The 20,981-nt window shown below is 35.4% G+C and overlaps 3 protein-coding genes across 3 annotated transcripts; all 3 read right to left on the reverse strand.

The window, feature by feature from the left end:
- On the reverse strand, positions 1-936 carry LOC105861314 (olfactory receptor 5L1-like). The gene has a single exon (XM_012746705.2). The coding sequence runs from the start codon at positions 934-936 to the stop codon at positions 1-3; it is 936 nt and encodes a 311-aa protein (XP_012602159.2).
- A 9,738-nt stretch (positions 937-10,674) lies between these two features.
- On the reverse strand, positions 10,675-11,604 carry LOC105861316 (olfactory receptor 5L1-like). The gene has a single exon (XM_012746707.2). It carries the CDS (start codon positions 11,602-11,604, stop codon positions 10,675-10,677), a length of 930 nt encoding a protein of 309 aa, XP_012602161.2.
- Positions 11,605-19,106: 7,502 nt separating this feature from the next.
- Positions 19,107-20,079, reverse strand: LOC105861317 (olfactory receptor 5L1-like). The gene has a single exon (XM_012746709.2). The coding sequence runs from the start codon at positions 20,077-20,079 to the stop codon at positions 19,144-19,146; it is 936 nt and encodes a 311-aa protein (XP_012602163.2). The 3' UTR covers positions 19,107-19,143.
- Between the last annotated feature and the right edge of the window lie 902 nt (positions 20,080-20,981).

Raw genomic sequence — 20,981 nt, forward strand, 5'->3', positions numbered from 1 at the left:
TTATGAATTTATTTTGGATCCCAACACTTTCCTGAGAGCCTCCTTTACATCCTTGTTCCTCAGGCTGTAGATCAGGGGGTTCAGCATGGGAATCACTACAGTGTAGAACACTGTGGCCACTTTGTCAGCATCCCCACTGGTACCCGAACTGGGCCGGCAGTAAATGGAAAGGATCGTTCCATGGAAGACCACAATGGCCGTGAGGTGGGAGGCACAGGTGGAAAAAGCTTTGCATCTTCCTTCTGCAGAGCGCATCCTCAGGATGGTGATGAGAATAAACAGGTAGGAAGTGAAGATGACCACGATGGTACTGATCTCATTGAAACTGGCCATAATGAACAACAGAACCTCATTCACAGTGACATCAGAGCAAGCAAGACTTAACAGAGGGGGTAGATCACAGAAGAAGTGGTTAATCACATTGGATCTATAAGATGGGATCTCAAGAGCCAAACACAAGTGGATTAGAGAGCACAGCGATCCACAGAAGTAGCAACCAGATACCAGTTCCACACAGAGCTTCCGAGACATGGTGACCATGTACAGCAGTGGGTTACAGATGGCCACGAAGCGGTCATAGGCCATGACGGCCAGCAAGAAGACCTCAGTGACTGCAAATGAGCAGAATAAGTAGAACTGCATCATGCATCCAAGGAAGGAGATGGATTTGTCTTTGTTGAGGATATTAGCCAACATCTTTGGCACAATGATTGAGGAGTAGCAGAAATCTATAAATGATAAGTGGCTGAGGAAAAAGTACATAGGGGTATGAAGCACAGAGCTCACATGAATCAATGCAGTCATACCCAGGTTGGCCAAAACTGTGACTCCATAGATGAGGAGGAACATCAGTAGTAGGAAAGCTCGCAGCTCAGGGGCATCTGATAGTCCAAGGAGAATGAATTCTGTCACAGTGGAGCAGTTTTCCATGCCCATGTCTCTGCATTGTTTGGGTTTGGAGAAAAAAGAACTTATATGTTGTTCTCCACTTTATGATCCAAGTTTAATTGTGTCTATGATCCAAGTTTAGTTGTATCTGTCTCCTATAAAAAGATAGTGGATGAAGTGGGACTGTTAACATATCAAAAAAGAATACTACCTTTGGTGAAATATAAGAAAAATTCAGATATTATTTAATTGTATAACACAGATGTATCAAAATTCACAGGTCTGGGATTCAACAAAAGCATTAACATTTATATGAACTAATATGATTCTTGTAATTAGTTTTTCACAACTGAGAGTTCATCATTAAATCATTAAAAAAGAGGTAAAAGCATTATTTAATTATCCTTATTGCTTTGTGAAATTTAAATTTTTCATTCCAGGCAAATTCCAAATATTTGGATGCTAGGAAATATTTTTTAAAAAGTATAGTACATTCTCTCAGTTTTCCACTGAAGTAATGGGAGATATGCTTGCTTAAGTTTGTTAACCCAGAAGTGTTCATACATTGCTATTATATTTTAGAGAGAGAAAGTAGTATGGAGCTCTATATTAACATTTTCTCCATAAAATATGCATTGTGATTTTGTTAATTACGCTCTTCAATATCAGCCACGGCTCAGGGAATTGGTACTCATCACTACAACATTATCGTAACTATGACCCATCAAACTTACAAAGATCTATTTTGTAAAGGAATTTACTGCTTTTTATTTGTTTGAAAGACTGATCAAAGATGTCCATAGAAAAATTATTTTTAAAATGTCTGATGCTGCCTTCCATAATAATTTGTGATATTAAAACATAGAAATAAAGTGTCAAGCAATAGGAAAATGTTCAAAATTATACTATATATGTGATGAAAATATGCAGCTAAATAAAATAATTTTGTATAATTCTTGGTGATATAAAAATCAACAAGATAAAACATAAAGGTTAAAAAGCTAGAGTATATACACAAAATAGCATGTGCAATGCACACACACACTGCATTGCATATTTAATCCTTATAGCATCCATGAACATAAATATTTTATTCCTATTGTCATTTAAGGGAATTTATAATTTGCTTGAATTCTCAAAATATAAGCATTATGTTGTAGAAGGGAGAAGGAGGGTAAAATTTTTTCTAATGAGGGACTCATACATCCCAAGCCTTTGACACAGAATTAGTGTGCTAAAAGTATGAGTGGCCCCTCCTTTGTTCTCTGTTTTCCCAAACTTCTGTAGATACCTATGTGACTCTACAGGCACCAGTCAGGGCTATTCATGGAGAAAAAAAGAACTGAACTAGAAAGCAAAAGAGCTGGGTATTTTTTCCAGTTACAACCTATTTCAAAGATGCACAGGATACACATACTCCCAAATCCAACTTTGGGAACAAATAATTGTTGTGATAATATGGTTTTCTCTGTTCAAATGACAAGGAAAAGTGAATTGTTTGTCTTTCCTTGAGTTCAAAGCTGTTGTAATTTTGAAAACCCTTTCCTATTTTGATGTCTAAACATGACAAATCAGGATATTAATTGCTCATAGAGCAGTGTGTCTTTTCCCATGTTGACTGTGATTCCAATAGCATATTTGTCAGTGTCTGGAGACATTTGTTTTTTACAACAGGGAGTGGGTGCTACTGACACATAATGCAGATGCTGCTAAATGTTCTACTATGCTCACGAGGGTACCAACCTCACAACCTCTTGCCCTCATCCCACACAACCTAACATTATCATCACCAAAATGTCTATAGCACCATAGTAGAGAAACCTGCCATAGAGACATTTCAGAGGGCTTTGCACAGAGCTAAAATGGTCACTTTTTGTATCCTGCCTCTGGGTGTTTCACTTGTCCATGTCCCTCCATGAGCAGTCCTATAGGATTCTCACTGCCACCCTCAGCATCAGGGAGACAGTCCAGATGGTCTCTGTGCAGTCTTCACCATCTGGCATGGATGGAGTTAGGGTAAGAGAGAGAGAAGAGGGAGGGAGAGAGAAAGCAAGCATTCATCCCAATTGAGTCACACTGTTTCCCTATCTTTGATGTTTGCTTTTGCAATTGTTCCCATTTCCCATCAAGTTGTTTCTTAATACATAAAGAAAACTATTTTCATTAAGGAGTGCTCAATACATGGCACTCCTTAAAATAATTTCTAGTTAAGAGGAGGATAAAACAGATATATATTTTTTAAATTATCTGATACTACTGCCCTCCTTTGCAATTCAGTTTTCACCTACATAGGACTGTAATAAATTACCAAGTGAGAAAAATACATACAGTTTCCATCTCCCTGAAGATGTTTTTCATTTCCATTCCTCTAATTACAAAGTATAGTCCAACCAACCAAACTGCTGGACAGATGTTGCTTCCTGTTTCTGAAAATGCTATGATGGGCAATGCTATGATCCTTATATTCACGTGTGTGTGAATCTCTGGGGCCACATTCCACAGCGTCCCAGAACAACCGCTGATCTCTGTGGAATATAAACAAGGTATCAAGGAAACCACTCTACCTCGGGACTTCAACAATTATTGACCACCGTGGAATATAAGCAGGGGGAAACAATCCAACTTGGTACATGTTATTATAATCTAACAGAGTGTATATTCAGAGTCCATGATGAATTGCATCCAAGTACTGTCTCTGTAAGCCAGTACTCACATTACCTTTATTAAATATACAAATAGTTCTTATGAACTTTTTCTCCCTTATACTCAAAAGCTCCTTCCTAAAGGATATAGGGTCTGAAGCCACACAAGAGATCTTCCACATACCAGATTATAAGGGTGGGGGTAGTAAATCTCTTTTTACTGAGAATAACAGTGATTTTTCACATTTACTGAGTATTCCCTATGTGTTAGGGACTACCTTAACTACAACTATCAATATATTTCATCTTTATTAAAACAAGAAAGGTCAGTACTCTTATCCCCTTTTACAAATGAAGTGACTGAGGCACAGCAGATGTAACTTTCCCAAAGTCACACACAGACCCCCGGGTAGAAAGACGCCTTATGCTGGTGATTGGTTTGTACCACCCATATGACTCTGAGGAAGAACATAGCTTCACAGAGTCTCTGGGGTGACTCACTCCCTATTGAATACTGCAGGTAATTAAAGGAGAATGTCTCAAGCATACTACTCAAGTCTGCTCCTTTATTGACTATATACAGCAATTTCAAATTGTACTATTAGTGTTCAAACCACCACCTATTAATATTTGCCTCTAGAGAAATCAAAAACTTCAAGAAATCTATAGATGCAATGTGGTACAGGTAACTAGTGTCCGTCCCATTTCTCAAAATTCTATATGTGTTTTCCTAAAACTGATCTATCTGAGAATTCCCTATGTTTGGGATGCTTTCTGGTTCCCCTTTCCAACCAGAATTCTCATATTCCCTTTCCTATCATTCTTCACAACAAGGCATTTCTCTAGTACATTCGCATCTAACTACATGAATTACTCTGATGAGGAAAACAAAGGCATCCAAAGTCTAAAACATAAGCATAACTTAAAACGTTGTGGTCCACCAGGTCTGAAGATTTTTTTTAATCAAGACACTTCAAATCATGGTATGACTTCTTGTATCTCTGTAGCATGTGCAAATGTCTTTATTGAAATGAATGGCATTTGGCATGTATACTAGCCAATATAACCATTACCAATTGGCTATATACTATGAGTATACATATGATATTTACATGTGTAGTATAGTATATATACTCACATATACAGCAGAATGATGGAAACATTTTTTAATACCTATTCCTTTTGTTGTTACTGCACCACCACACTGTTGTCACAACATGCCTCCCCATAAAAGGAGAGAGTGTTATGCCATAAAACTGAAAAGCACATCTATATAAAGAACACTATTGGCAGCAATGCCTTATGTCGCCTAAGCAACCCACTCATAGTAATGTTGCTTTTCTTATCTATCTTAGACTTACAGAGATGGGAAGTGATTTTAAAAGTTGGTTTAAATGTAAATAGTTGATTGGAATCAATTTTATGATCACTATCCATAAATGGAATCATACATTAATAAATTTGAAGTGCTAAGCATTTGGTAAATGTATTTAAATCACATGAGATAATAAATTAAAAATTGTATTAACAAGCTTTAATAAAATCAATAAATTTTATAAAAATTGCATTATTTAACAAGTTGTCTCTCTGTGAAATAACAACAGGTATCCCTAACAGTTATAGGATGAGATTTAGGGAAGTCTCTGTTGTAGTAACATTCCCAGAATTTGATAAAGTATGTGGGGTGGGGGAGAGCACAATAACTGAATAGAAACCTCTAGCTATCTTCCCTTCACATGAACACCTAATGCAACAACTATCTGAATAAGGAACCACCTTCAGAAGGACCACATATCATCTCACCAAGGCAGTACCATGGGAGTGTGCAAGAGTCACAGCATCACGGGTCTCGGGGCTACTCCACTGCTGATACACCTGTAGTGATTAGAGGCTTAGATTAGAACACTGAATTCCTTTTGAGAATCTAGAAAGCCTTCTCAAGTAGCATGGGTTCAAATAAGCCCTCACAGTGAACATTAAATAAATACTTAACTCTTCACTGGCTAAACATGTACAAACATCCACAAGCATCAAGAACATACCGGAAGGCTTGACCCCACCCAACGAAGTAAATTAGATACCTGTGACCAATCCTGCAATGATGGAGATCGGTGACATTTCAGACAAAGAATTCAAAATAACAGTCCTGAACAAGCTCAATGAACTGCAAGTCAACAGAGAGAAGCAATTCAGAAGCCTATCAGAAATTTAACAAAGACGTTACAGTAATGTTTTAAAGAAGCAGAAATTCTAGAGCCTAAGAATTTGATTGACTGACTCAGCAATACATCAGAGACTTTAAACAGCACAATTGACCTGCAGCAAAAAGAATTAGTGAGCTTGAAAACAGGCTATTTGGAAATGGATAGTCAGAAGAGAAAAAAGAAAAAAAAAGTATGAAGAATGCCAACAAGTTCTAGAAAATAGTCTCAAAAGAGCAAACCTTAGAGTTATTTGCCTTAAAGAGGAGATAGAGAGAGGAATTGGGGTAGAAAGTTTATTCAAAGAAATAATAACAGAGAACTTTCCAAACCTAGAGCAAAAATCTGATATTCATCAACCATAATTTGAAAAAGTGAGTGATTCTAATGAGAATATAACAAAGCAATCTAAAACTTATTGGTTAAAAATAAGAACCACTTATTATTTGTGACTGTATTGCAAGGATTATCCAGGTAGTTCTGCTGATCTGACCCTGGCATAGCTGATCTTGCCTTAGCCCTCTTTAATATCAGCTGGCAGGTCAGATCATATAAGAGGGCTTCACACTCAAGTATGGCAGCTGATAGGGGTTAGCTCATGTGATGGGGATGAGGACTATTTTTTCTCATTATCAAATACACTTGTTTGTGCTTGTTCATATGGCAGTTTTTCAAGATTGTAAGAGAATGTGTATTTAAAATTCAGTTTAATAGTGATATTATGTCCTAATTTCAAAGAAAATTAGAAATTGCATAAATAGCACAGGTTATGCAAAAAATTTTTTGAGTACTCAGAGAAACAGAAGTCAAGAGAAAAAGCATTTCCTCATCATACATCCAAAGTCTAACACAGTATTTTCTGATTTCTTATTTTTTCATATATAAGAATTATTTAATTGAGTTCTCATCAAATATTATACACAAAATGAACATTTAGTTAGTAATCATTAATTCAAAATAATATTAGTATTACAAATAACTTTGTTAATCCTATATAGAATTGTTCCCAGGATTTTTTTTGCTCCTTTAACAAAACAAAAACTATATTTTTTACACTATATTGATGATATATTTGGAATTTTATCTGGATACAGTGAGCAGAGAGGAGAAAACTCTAAAATTACTCAAGCAAACAAAAGTGAGTTATTAAGGTAAGAGAGAGCTGCCATTTTTAACTTGTCATGTTGAAAAAGTCTTGATGCTAATGATTGCCTGATTTTCATTTTATTCTGAATAAATTTATGTGGGCAGTTAGCTTTTAACACTTAAGACTATTTCAAGCACTTTTTAAAAGGTGAGTGAGAATTCTGTTGAGAAGGATTCAGAGATTATTTCCAAGGTTCAGAAAATACAGTACATAAAGAATTGATAATGTTTGTGATATCTTTGTAGGCAGAATAACAGCATGACCTACTGGTGGGGCTGGCACTCATCATTCCTAGTTTGGTGTAAGATTTTCTAAGACCTGGTCTATCATTTCTAAGCCTTTGGTGAAGACTATCATATTTTATCACACTTTCATAATAGAGCCCTTTTAAAAACACGTTCAGGATATAGGTCATATCATATTCAAGTTTTCATTCATGTCAGTTACTTTTAAATTCCATACGACAGACACACACATACTGTTCCATGTTAGCTCAATAAAATATACGTTGGATCTTTGATCCATATTACATTCTTACCTCCTTGATTTTCCTCATGCAATATTCTCCTGAATAAATTTCCTCTCTTACCGGAATGTATATACTGAAATTCTGCTCATTATTTGCCAAAGATCAAGTTCAAACAATACCTATTTTGTGAAATTATTCTTCTTTATTTTTATGATTATGGGTATATAATATCTGTATATCTTTATAGTATGCATGTCATGTTTTGATACAGGCACACAATACGAATTATTAACATCATGGTAATTGGGGTATCATCACCTCAAACATTTAGCATTTCTTTGTGTTAGGAACATTCCAGTTTCACCCTTTTAGTTATTTTGAAGTATACTCTAACTTATTGTTGACTACAGTCACTTTGTTGTGTTATTGAATATTGTTGATTCTATCTAACTATTTGTGCACACATTAACATTCCCCACTATATACCACTTCCTCCTACTCTTCCTAGCCTGTGATTACTATTATTCTCCTCTTTGTCTCAATGATATCAATTATTTTTAATATTTACCTCCCACAAATGAGTGGAAACATGCAAGGTTTCTATTTCTGTGCTTGGCTTTTTTCACTTAACATAATGTTCTTCATTTCCATCTATATTGTCGCAAAATACAGGATTTCATTCTTTTTGGCTGTATAATTTTCCATTGTGTATATGTATCACAATATCTTTATCCCTTCAACCATTGATGGACACTTAAGTTGATTCAGTAACTTGACTATTGTGAATAGTGCTGCAATAAACATGACACTGCTGATATCTTTTCAATATACTAAACTCCCCTCTTGTGAACACATACACAGGAGTGGGATTGCTGTGTCATATGGTATTTCTACTTTTAGTTTTATAAGGAACCTCCATACTGTTTTCCAGAGCAGTTACACTAATTTACATTCCCAGCTAAGACATATGAGGATTCCTCTTTCTCCATATCCTCACCAGCATTTGTTACTGCCTGTCTTTTGGGTAAAAGCCATTTTAACTGAGGTGAGATGCTGTCCCATTGTAGTTTTGACTTGCATTTCTCTGATGATTAATGCTGTTGAGTACTTTTTCATGTACATGCTGGCCATTTGCATATCTTCTTTTGAGAAATAGAGTGAAAGCCTTGACTCATATTCAAGTGTTCAGATACAGAAAGATTTACACACTCTTGGTGAGGTGAGAAGAGGTAAAAGCAGCTCTTTCCATGTCTCTTGCAGTATAAACTGCAGTTTCCTCACAAGATGTGTTTGTTTGCTTCTGGGCTCACTTTCACGTCCACCCTCCTATGCTTTGGGCTGTGCTGCTTCTCCTGGGGATTGCAAAGTGCATCCCCCAGATGCCATTTCCAGCTGGCTTCCTGTTAGATTCTGCAAAACAGAGAAAAGGAAGAGGGGAGAGAAAAAAGGGTAGATGGGAAGAAAAGGGAGAGGAGAAAAGGTGGAAATTCCTCTAGATTTTTCAGTATCTGTTCATGTAAATCCAGCTACAACAGACACTTGGTGTCTTCCTCCAGCCTAACATTGTACTCTACTCAGGGGTAGGAGCAGGGGTCTTGCATAGTCGCCTTTGGTATCCAAAGACCCTGCTCTGTGTGCCACCAGAGGTGGGAAAACTACTGAGTGCTAACCCAGCCTCAGAGGCCCAGGCACACTCAAAGCTTTGTCTCTTTCTCAAGGGCTTAACACCAACTGGCCTCCCTGCTTCCCCTAAGCTCTGAGGTCCTGATAACAATACCTCTTGCCTGTTGCCCTCTAACAGGGAAGAGCAATAGCTGTCTATAGCAGTTAAGGATCCTTAATTTAATATACAATGTCCTCTTTGTGCTCTTCCAGGCCTCTAATAACTAATATTCTTTCTATTACATCCTGCTGGGCATATGTTTTCCTAAATGGAATCTGACTGATAGAAATCACATGATAATCAGGGCCAATTCACATTATTGAAGGCTCTGAAGTGCTCTAAATTCATACATTAATCCCAACATGCATACTATTAATTCAACTGCTATTCATTTAGTATCAGCCATCCATTTAATAATAAAATTAAAAAACTGATTATATACCATTGATAGTGAAATAAAAGTTAAATAACCCCTGGCCTCAATCCTCAATGACTTCATTAGAACACCCTCTGAGTACATTCTTAATGTCAGTGAGTACATAAATGTGAAAATTTAATTTCATTAAAATGCTTTGAGGTTAGCAGTATTATCCGATGTTAATTGGAAAAAAACAAGAATTGAAGAAGTTACATTATTGACAAATTAAATAGTCTTAATTTTCAAGAACTGAAGACAACTGCTATTCTAAAACTACTATAGATATATGGATAGAAGCTTCATTTAAACATGTATAATACAATGAGGAAACTTATATAAGTCATAGTGGAATTACAAAGAAAGTGTCAACGGTGTGTATAATCACAGAACAAATAAAGAGATGTTCATTAAATATATAGAGAAAGGATGAAATAAAAGGCATTTTGACAAAACCAAAGACACATGCAAAGAACATAAACAAAGGTTAGAAGCCCATGAATACATGTCAGTAAGCACATTATCCACAGTAGATTTTAAAGTTACCATGAAGATAAAAGAAAAGAAAAAAATAGAAAAGAGAATTAATTCAGAAATGCTGCTAGTTCTAAAAATGGTTTTTAAATGATTCTATGAATATATATTCATATATATTTACATACAGAGACAACAAAAACTATTTATGTTCTAGTTATTATTCTAAACTCCTTATACATGTTTCAAACTGCTTTAATTCAATTTTCCTAAGACTCCTGTGAAATAACTATCATTTTTTTATGTGTATCAGATAACAGAATATACAAAGTTCCAACAACCCTGGATACTGCAACAATTACAACAAAATAGTAATGGAATAATATAATAAACAATGAATATAAAAAAGAATACAAATAAAAGATATATGAAATTATTTTTATGTGTTCACGCTTATGGGCGATGATGTGATCTGCATTATGAAATCATAGAAATTTTATTTTGAAAGGAACATTGTTTACATAATAGACTTGGGAAGGGTCCATACCAAATGAAATGTGTGTGTCTTAATAATATTGTTACCCATACTTATAACATAGATCAATGCAAGCTCTGAAACATGTTAAGTGCATTCTCTTAAATTTCAAAGCACAAAGATAAGTGAATCAAAAGGAATGGCACATAACTACTGAGTTCCTCACTTTTCTCTCCATTCCAACACTGCAACCTTCCTATTGACCCCTCACCCATCTCCACTTTAAAATCATGAATCCTGCTATAAAATCTTCTCCTTAACTTTCCTGAGAGCTTCCTTTACATCTTTGTTCCTCAGGCTATAGATCAGGGGGTTCAGCATGGGAATCACCACAGTGTAGAACACTGTGGCCACTTTGTCAGCATCCCCATTGGTACCTGAGCTGGGCCGACAGTAAATGGAAAGGCTTGTTCCATGGAAAACCATAATGGCCGTGAGGTGAGAAGCGCAGGTATAAAAAGCTTTGCGCCTTCCCTCTGCAGAGCGCATCCTCAGGATGGTGATGAGAATAAACAAGTAGGAAGTGAGGATGATCACCATGGTAATGATCTCATTGAAACTGGCCATAATGAACAGCAGCACCTCATTCACAGTGACATCAGAGCAAGCAAGACTTAAAAGAGGGGGTAGATCACAGAAGAAGTGGTTAATCACATTGGATCTATAAGATGGGATCTCAAGAGCCAAGCACAGGTGGATTAGAGAGCACAGCATTCCACAGAAGTAGCAACCAAATACCAGTTCCACACAGAGCTTCCGAGACATGGTGACCATGTACAGCAGTGGGTTACAGATGGCCACAAAGCGGTCATAGGCCATCACAGCCAGCAGGAAGACCTCAGTGACCACGAATGAGCAGAATAAGTAGAACTGCATCATGCATCCAAGGAAGGAGATGGATTTGTCTTTGTTGAGGATATTAGCCAACATCTTTGGCATGATGATTGAGGAGTAGCAGAAATCTATAAATGATAAGTGGCTGAGGAAAAAGTACATAGGGGTATGAAGCCCAGAGCTCACATGAATCAATGCAGTCATACCCAGGTTGGCCAAAACTGTGACTCCATAGATGAGAAGGAACATCAGAGGTAGGAAAGCTCGCAGCTCAGGGGCATCTGATAGTCCAAGGAGAATGAACTCTGTCACAGTGGTGCAGTTTTTCTTGCCCATGGCCCCAAGTTATTTGGGATTGTAGGAAAAAAATCTCAAAGTCATTCTCCACTATGTGATCCAAAATTTAGTTTTATGTGTCTCCTATATAAAGATACCAGATGAAGTGGAATTATTAATGTTATCAACAAAGAATAGGACTTTTGGAGAAACTTAAGATAATTTCAGACATTATATAATTGTAGAATACAGATAAATAAAACTCACAGTGTTGAGATCAAACAAAAACATTAACATTTATATGAACTGATATGATTCTTGTAATTAGTTTTTCACAATTGAGAGCTTGTCATTGAATCATTAGAAAAGAGGTGAAATATTCTTTAATCAGCCTTATTACTGTGTGAAATTCAAATCCTTTTCCAGACAAATACCAAGTATCTGGATGCTAGGAAATAATTTTTATATTATATAATACCTTTCTCTAAGTTTTCTACTGAAGTAATGGGAGAAATGCTTACTTAAGATTGTTAACTCACAGTCGTTCATATTTTGTTGTTATTAATATATTTCAGAGGGAGAAAGTACTACTATACTCTATATTAACATTTTCCCCATAAAATATGCATAGAAATTTTGTTAATCACACTCTTCAATATCAGCAATGATGCAAGGAATTGGCCCCCTTCACTACATTACCGTAACTATGAATTGTCAGTGTTAAAAATACCTATTTTTTAAATGAATTTAGTGCTTTGAGTCTATTTGAAGAACCAAAGATGTCCATCAGAAATTTTTTCTAAAATGTCTGCTGCATTGCTGCATTATTTATGCTATTAAAACATAGAAATGAAGTATCAAACAATAGGGAAATAATCAAAATTATAGCATATATGTGATGAAAAATATATAGCTAAATAAAATGAGAATTTTGCATCATTTTTGCTCTGATGATATGTTTTTCACTCTTCAAATGAGGAGGAAAACTAAGTTATTTGTCTTTACCTGAGGACAAAGCAGTTTGTAATTTTGAAAGCCCTTTCTTGTTTTCATGTCTAAACATGACAAATCAGGATGTTAATTGCCCGTAGAGCAGTGTGTCTTTTCCAGCGGTGATTTTGATTCCAATTTGTCAATGACTGGAGATATTTTTAGTTGTTACAATGGGGAGTGGGTACTCTGACGCCTCATGCAGATGCTGCTAAACGTTCTACTATGCTCATGAGGGTCCTTACCCTACAATCAGTTGCCCCCAACACACAACAAAACATTATCTGGACCAAAATGTCTATAGAACCACAGTAGAGAAACCTGGCACAGAGAGACATTTCAGAGGGCTTTGCCCAAAGTCAAAATAATCCTTTATTTTTTTCCTGCTTCACAGGTGGTTCACATGTCCTTTTTCCTCCATGAACAGTCCTGTAGGATTCTCACTGCCACCCTCAGCATCAAGGTGACAGTCCAGATTATCTGTGCAGTCTCTGGCAGCTTACATAGATGAAGTTACGGGAAGAGGGGGAAAGAGGGAGGGAGAGAGAAAACAAGCATTTATCCCAATTCATTCATACTATTTCCCTATTACACTAATATCTGTTACCAGATATTTAGTTCTGCAACTGCTACCATTTACAATCAAGTTATCTCTTAATACACAAAGAAAAATATTTTCATTAAGGAGTGCTCAAAATGTGATACTCCTTAAAATAATTTCTAATTAAAGGAAGGATAAAAACACAGATTTTTTTTTCAAAAAATTGTCTAATAACCCTGCCCTCCTTTACAATTCTTCTTTGTCCTACATAGGACTGTAATAAATTACCGAGTTAGAAAAATATATAATACACTCAGAAAACTCTTTTCATTTCCATTCCTCAAAATGCAAAGTGTAGTCCAACTAACCAAGCTATTGAACAGATGTTGCTTTCCCTGTTTCTGAAGATTCTATGATGGAAATATGCTTTATATTTGAGTGTGTGTGAATCTCCAGGGCCCAGTTTCCATAAGATTCCCAATACAGTCGTTGATCCCTGTGGAATATCAACAAGATACCAAAAAACCACTCTGTCTTGGGACTTCAACAATTATTGACCACTATGGAATATAAACAATGGTGAAAACAAACCAACTTGTTACTTGTTATTATAATCTAATACACTTACATTCAGAGTCCACGATGAATTGCAAAACAGTGTGTGCTGCATACACGCATTGTCTGTGAGCCAGTACTTTCATTGTTGTTATGATATATATGAATAGATCTTAGAAACTTTGTCTACCTTATACTCAAAAGCTCTTTCCTAAAGGATGTAAAATTTGAAGCCACACAAGAGATCTTCCAAATACCAGATAGAGGTGGGGACAATGAATCTCTTTTATTGAGAATAATGATAACTGCCATATTTATTGGGTATTTCGTATGTCCTAAGTACTATTATAACTACAACTATTAACATATTTCATCTTTATACAAAAAAAGAGAGATCAGACTGTTATCCTCCCAACTTTTTTTTTAGTTTCTTTCACTAGGGAACAAGTTAATTTCTTTTTTTTTTTAATTTCAGAATATTATGGGGGTACAAACTTTTAGGTTATATGTATTGTCTTTGCACTGTGCAAGTCCGAGCTACAAGCATGTCCATCCCCCACACGATTCATAACACATTCATTAGGTGTGTACATACCCATCCCTACTCCCGTCTCCCACTTGCCCAACTCTCGTTGTGTGTTACTACTATATGTGCACATAAATGCTGATCAATAAGTACCAATTGGATGGTGAGTACATCTGAGGCTTGTTTTTCTATTCTTGTGATACCTTACTTAGGAGAATGGGCTCCAGCTCTATCCAGGATAATTCAAGAGGTGCTATATCACCATTGATTTTTGTGGCTGACTAGTACTCCATGGTACACATATACCACATTTTATTAATCTGCTCATGTATTGATGGGCACTTGGGTTGTATTTACATCTTTGAAATTATGAATTATGTTGCTACAAACATTCTAATGCAGATGTCTTTATTATAGAATGTCTTTTTACCTTTCAGGTAGCTGCCCAGTGGTGGTATTGCTGGATCAAATGGTAGTTCTATTTTAATTTCTTTGAGATATCTCCAAATTATTTTCCACAGAGTTTGTACTAATTTGCAGTCCCATGGGTTTGAGGTTTCTAGATTAAAAAAAAAAAAATCAGACCTCATGGATAGTTAGATGTGAACGGATTACATAAGTCACTTGTGAAGAGTGGGAGAAAGTGAATGTGAAAATTCTAGGTGGAAAAAGAAAACTATAAAGACTCTTAAATTTAGGGAATTCTCAGCTAGATCAATTTTAGCAAAAGATATACAGATTCTTGAGAATGTGTAAATAGATTACCTATAACTCACTACATCCATAGAATTCTTAAAGTGTTTTGTGTCTGTAGGTCTTATTGCTTGTGACACTATTGCAAGGATTATCCAGGTAGTTCTGCTGATCTGACCGTGGCATGGCTGATGGTGGCTTGGCTTGCTTATATGTCCAGTATCAGCTGGCAGGTCAGATCATCTAAGTGGATTTCACACTTAAGTCGGTAGCTGATAGGGGGTAGCTCATGTGATGGAGATGTGGGCTATTTTTTCTCATTATCAAATACACTTGTTTGTGCTTGTTCATATGGCAGTTTTTCAAGATTCAAAAAAAAAATGTGGAATTCAAAATTGAATTGAATAGTAATATAATGTCCTAATTTGAAAGAAAATTAGAAAGTGCATAAGCAGCACATGTTACAAAAATAATTTTTGACTACTCAGAAAAACAGAAATCAAAAGAAAAAGCATTTCCTCATCAGACATCCAACATCTAAAACACAATCTTATCTGATTTCTTATTTTTCTGTATGAAATAATTATTTAATTCAGTCCTTATCAAATAATATATACATAAAATAAACATTTAAATAATAATCATAAATTCAAAATAATATGAGCATTACAAGTAAGTTGGTTAAGCCTATATAGAATTGTTCCCATGTTAGTTTTTTCTCCCTTAACAAAACAAGAACTTCAATCCTTGAATAGTGAGTAGAGAGAAGCATGGTGTACAAGTTTTTCAAGCAAAAGTGAGTTATTAAGGTAAGAGAGAGCTGGCATTTTTAATTTCCCATGGTAAATAAGTCTTGATGCTAATGATTGCCTAATTTTCATTTTATATTGAACACATTCATGTAGGCAGTTAGCTTTCAATACTTAAGACTACTCCACTTTTTTTTTATTTCAGCATATTATGGGGGTACATATGTTTAGGTTACATATATTGCCCTTGCTACCCCTTACCTCCCCCCAGTTAGAACTTCAAGCGTGTTCTCCTACAGATAGCATGCAACACATTCATTATGTTTGTATATACCTATCCTTTTCTTCCCCCTCCCAGCTGCCCGATGCCCGATGAATGTTACTATTGTATGTGCACTTAGGTGTTGATCAGTTAAAACCAATTTGATGGTGACTACATGCGGAGCTTATTTTTCCATTCTTGGGATACTTCACCTAGTAGAATGGGTTCCAGCTCTATCCAGGAAAATACAAGAGGTGCTATATCACCATTGTTTCTTAGAGCTGAATAGCACTCCATGGCATACATATACCACATTTTATTAATACACTCATGTATTGATGGGCACTTGGGTTGTTTCCCCATCTTTGCTATTGTGAATTGTGCTATTATAAACATTCTAGTGCAGATGTTTTCTTTATAGAATGTCCTCTGTTTTTTTGAGGATGCCCAGTAATGGAATTGCTGTATCAAATGGTAGGTCTACTTGTATCTCTTTGAGGTATCTCCATATTGCTTTCCCCAGAGGTTGCACTAGTTTGTAGTCCCACCAGCAGTTTATGAGTGCTTCTATCACTCTGCATCCACGCCAACATTCATTATTTTGGAACTTTTTGATAAAGGCCATTCTCACTGGTGATAAGTGATATTTCACTGTGGTTTTGATTTGCATTTCCCTGATGATTAGAGATGTTGAGCATTTTTTCACATATTTGTTGGCCATTAGTGTATGTCCCTTTGAAAAATTTCTGTTCATTTCCTTTGCCCACTTTTTGATAGGGTTTTTTGATTTCTTCTTGCTGATTTTCAGCAAACACTTTTTAAAATTTCTGCATATTATGAGGGTACAAATGTTTAGTTTACATAAGTTGCCCTTGCCCCCGCAGTCAGAGCTTCAAGTGTGTCCATCCACCAGATGCATCACACTCATATTGTATGTATTTACCCATCCCCCATCTCCCTCCCATCTGCCCGTCACCCAATAAATGTTGTTTCTGTATGCATACTTAGGTGTTGATCATAGCAAACACTTTTTTCTAAAGGTGAGTGAGAATTCTGTTGAGACCGATTCAGAGATTATTTCCATGCTAGGGGAAAAAATAGTTTATTAAGGATTGATAATATTTGTGCTATCTTTCTAATCAGAATACCAGCATGAACTACAGGTTGGGCAGGCATTCATAATCTCTATTTTGTCCTAAAATAATCTAATCTCTAATGTATAATTTCTAGGCTTTTGGTGAAGTTTATCACAGTTTATCACATTTTCTCACTGGAGCCCCTTTAAAAACACATTGGTGACATACAACGCCTCTTAATCAAGTTTACATTCATGTCAGCTACTTCTATGCACAATGCACAGACACACATTTTATACCATGTTAGATCAATAAAATATCTGTTGGATCTTGATAAGTATTACATTCTCACTTCCTGGATTTTATTCATGCTTTTTTTTTTTTCTGCCAAATAAAACTCCTTTCTTACTGAAATGTACATCCTAAAATTCTGCTCATTCTTTTTTTAAAGATCAAGTTCAAACAATACACAGTGTAGGAAGACATTCTTCATTTTTAAATGTTTTTATTTTTAATTTGATTTTTTTATTTTCTAAGGATTTTTTAATTTCAAAGGATTACAGGTGTACAAGCATTTTGGTTACATGAATTATTTTTGTTCAGTTTGAGTCAAATTTATTTTTAATTATTATGGGTACATAATCTCTGTATATCTTTTTGGTGCACATGGGATATTTTGATACAGGCATACAATATGAATTAATTAAATCAGGGTAATTGGGGTAGCCATCACCTCAAGCATTTAACATTTCTTTGTGTTAGGAACATTCTGATTTCACCCTTTTAGTTATTTTAAAGTACACCCTAACTTATTGTTGATTATAATCACTATGTTGTGCTATCAAATATTGTTAATATTGTTAAGTGCTCTAAATTCATACATTAATCTCAACATGCATACCAATAATTCACCAGTATTTACTCAACCATCCAATTAATTGGAAAAATAAAAAAAAAACTTATCATATGCTACTGATAGTGAAATAAAAATTAAATAACCCCAGGTCTCAAACTTCATTTAAATAATAAATGACTACTTTCTTAATGTCAGTGAGTATATAGATGTGAAAATTTAATCCATTAAAATGTGAGGTTAGCAGTATTATTCAACATTAAAATGGAGAAAACCAAGAATTGAAGAAATTACATTACTTGACAAATTATAAATCTTAAGTCTTCAAGACCTCAAGCCTATTGCTTTTCTAACATTATTATAGATCCACAGAGAGAAGTTTAATTTAGACATGTATAATACAAGGAGGCAATTTACATAAGTCATAGTGGAATTTACAAAAAAAGTGTCAATTGTGTGTATAAATCAGGAACAAATAAAGATATGTGCTTTAAATATATAGAGAAAAGATGAAATAAAAGGCATTTCAGCAAAATCAAAGACTTGCAAACAACATAAACAAAGGTTAGAAGTCCATTTATAAGTTGTCAGTAAGCATATTATCCACAATGAATTTTAAAGTTATCATAAAGTTAAATGAAAAAAAGTGAAAGAAGAGGTTTAATTCAGAAATGCTTCTATTTATGATAATGTTTTTAAATTATTATGTTAATATATATTAAGATATATATTTACACACAGAGAACAGGAACTAATTATGTTTTAGTTATTATTCTAAATTCCTTGTACATGTTTCCAGCTTCTTTAATTCAATTTTCTTCAGATTCCTATGAAATAACTATAAATTTTTCATTTATCAGATAACATGGTATCCAACTTTCCAACAACCCTGAATTCTATAACAATTACAATAAAATAATGGAATAATACAATAAACTAAATAATGAACATAAAAGAGAAAAAATAATAAAAGATAAATATATATATGGAATTCTTATCTTGTATACACTCATGTTGACAATGGTATGATATGCATTATAAAACAACAGAAACTTTATTTTGAAAGGAATCATAGTTCCGATAATAGACTTGGAAGGGTGCTACAGCACACTAAATGTGTGTCCCTTAATAATGGTATTATTCGTACCTATTTATAACATTACAGAGCAATGTAAAGTTTGACACATGTTAAATATACTCTTTTAAACTTAAAAGCACAATACAAGCAGATCAAAAAGACTGGTGCATAACTACCAAGTTCCTTACTCTTCTCTCCATTCCAACATTGCAACCCTAATATTGACCCCTCACCTGTCTCCACTTTGGAATCCTGAATCCTGCTACAAAATCATCTCTAGGAATATACTTTGGAGCCCAGCACTTTCCTGAGAGCCTCCTTTACATCCTTGTTCCTCAGGCTGTAGATCAGGGGGTTCAGCATGGGAATCACTACAGTGTAGAACACTGTGGCCACTTTGTCAGCATCCCCACTGGTACCCGAACTGGGCCGGCAGTAAATGGAAAGGATCGTCCCATGGAAGACCACAATGGCCGTGAGGTGGGAGGCACAGGTAGAAAAAGCTTTGCGCCTTCCCTCTGCAGAGCGCATCCTCAGGATGGTGATGACAATAAACAAGTAGGAAGTGAGGATGATCACAATTGTACTGATCTCATTGAAACTGGCCACAATGAACAGCAGCACCTCATTCACAGTGACATCAGAGCAAGCAAGACTTAAGAGAGGGGGTAGATCACAGAAGAAGTGGTTAATCACATTGGATCTATAAGATGGGATCTCAAGAGCCAAGCACAGGTGGATTAGAGAACACAGCGTCCCACAGAAGTAGCAGCAAGATACCAGCCCCACACAGAGCTTCTGAGACATGGTGACCATGTACAGCAGTGGGGTACAGATGGCCACAAAGCGGTCATAGGCCATCACAGCCAGCAGGAAGATCTCAGTGATCACAGACGAGCCAAACAGGTAGAACTGCATCATGCATCCCAGGAAGGAGATGGATTTGTTTTTGTTGAGGATATTAGCCAACATCTTTGGCACGATGATTGAAGAGTAGCAGAAATCTATGAAGGATAAGTGGCTGAGAAAGAAATACATAGGGGTATGAAGCCCAGAGCTCACATGAATCAGTGCAGTCATTCCCAGGTTGGCCAAAACTGTGACTCCATAGATGAGGAGGAACATCAGTGGGAGTAAAACTTGCAGTTCAGGGGCATCTGATAGTCCAAGGAGAATGAACTCTGTCACAGTCGTGCAGTTTTCCTTGTCCATGTCCCTAGTTATTTATGACTGGAGGAAAAAAACCTTAAAGTCGTTTTCCACTATATGATCCAAAATTTGGTTTCATCTGTCTCCTATTAAAATATATTAGATGAAGTGGGACTGTTAATTATATCTGCAAAGAATAGGACTTTGGTTAAATTTAGAAGTACAGACATTGTGTAATTTTATAATACTAATGTATAAAACTCAGTTCTGAGATCAAACAAAAACATTAACATTTATAAGAACTTTTATGATTTTTATAAATAGTTTTTCTCTATTGAGAGCTTGTTGTTGAATCATTAGAAAAGAGGTGAAAGTATTATTGAATTAGCATTTTTGCTGTGTGAAATTCAAATTCTTCATTCCTGGCAGATTCCAAATATTTGGATTCTAGGAGATAATTTTTTATCTATATATACCTTCTCTGAGTTTTCCCACTGATGTAGTGGAAGATATGCTTATTTAAGATTGTTAATGAACAGTATCCATGGTTTGTTGTTATATTTTAGAGGGGTAAAGTAGTATCATACTCTATATTAACATTTTCTCCATTAAATATGCATAGCAATTTTGTTAATTACCCTCTTCAATATCAGCCATGGTTCAGAGATTTGGTACCCTTCACTACAACATTACTATAACTATGATTTATCAGCCTTTAAAATATCTGTTTTGTAAATGAAGTGTTTGCTTTGAAACCATTTGAAGAACCAAAGATATGCATTAGAAATTATTTTTAAAATGTCTGCTGCTGCTTTGCAGCATTATTTATGATATTCAAGCTTAAAATAAAGTCTCAAACAACAGGGAAATTATCTAAACCATAGTATAACATTGATAAAAATATAGTGATACAAATATGAGGCAAAAGAAATTGGTAACTTTGCATCATTTTTGGTGAAATGAAA

This window comes from Microcebus murinus, chromosome 4 (genome assembly GCF_040939455.1).
Source record: "Microcebus murinus isolate Inina chromosome 4, M.murinus_Inina_mat1.0, whole genome shotgun sequence".
Classification (NCBI taxonomy): domain Eukaryota; kingdom Metazoa; phylum Chordata; class Mammalia; order Primates; family Cheirogaleidae; genus Microcebus; species Microcebus murinus.

Bases quoted from the DNA above. Each gene is read 5' to 3' on its own strand.
- LOC105861314 (XM_012746705.2), bottom strand. From the start codon at position 936: ATGGGCATGGAAAACTGCTCCACTGTGACAGAATTCATTCTCCTTGGA.
- LOC105861316 (XM_012746707.2), bottom strand. From the start codon at position 11,604: ATGGGCAAGAAAAACTGCACCACTGTGACAGAGTTCATTCTCCTTGGA.
- LOC105861317 (XM_012746709.2), bottom strand. From the start codon at position 20,079: ATGGACAAGGAAAACTGCACGACTGTGACAGAGTTCATTCTCCTTGGA.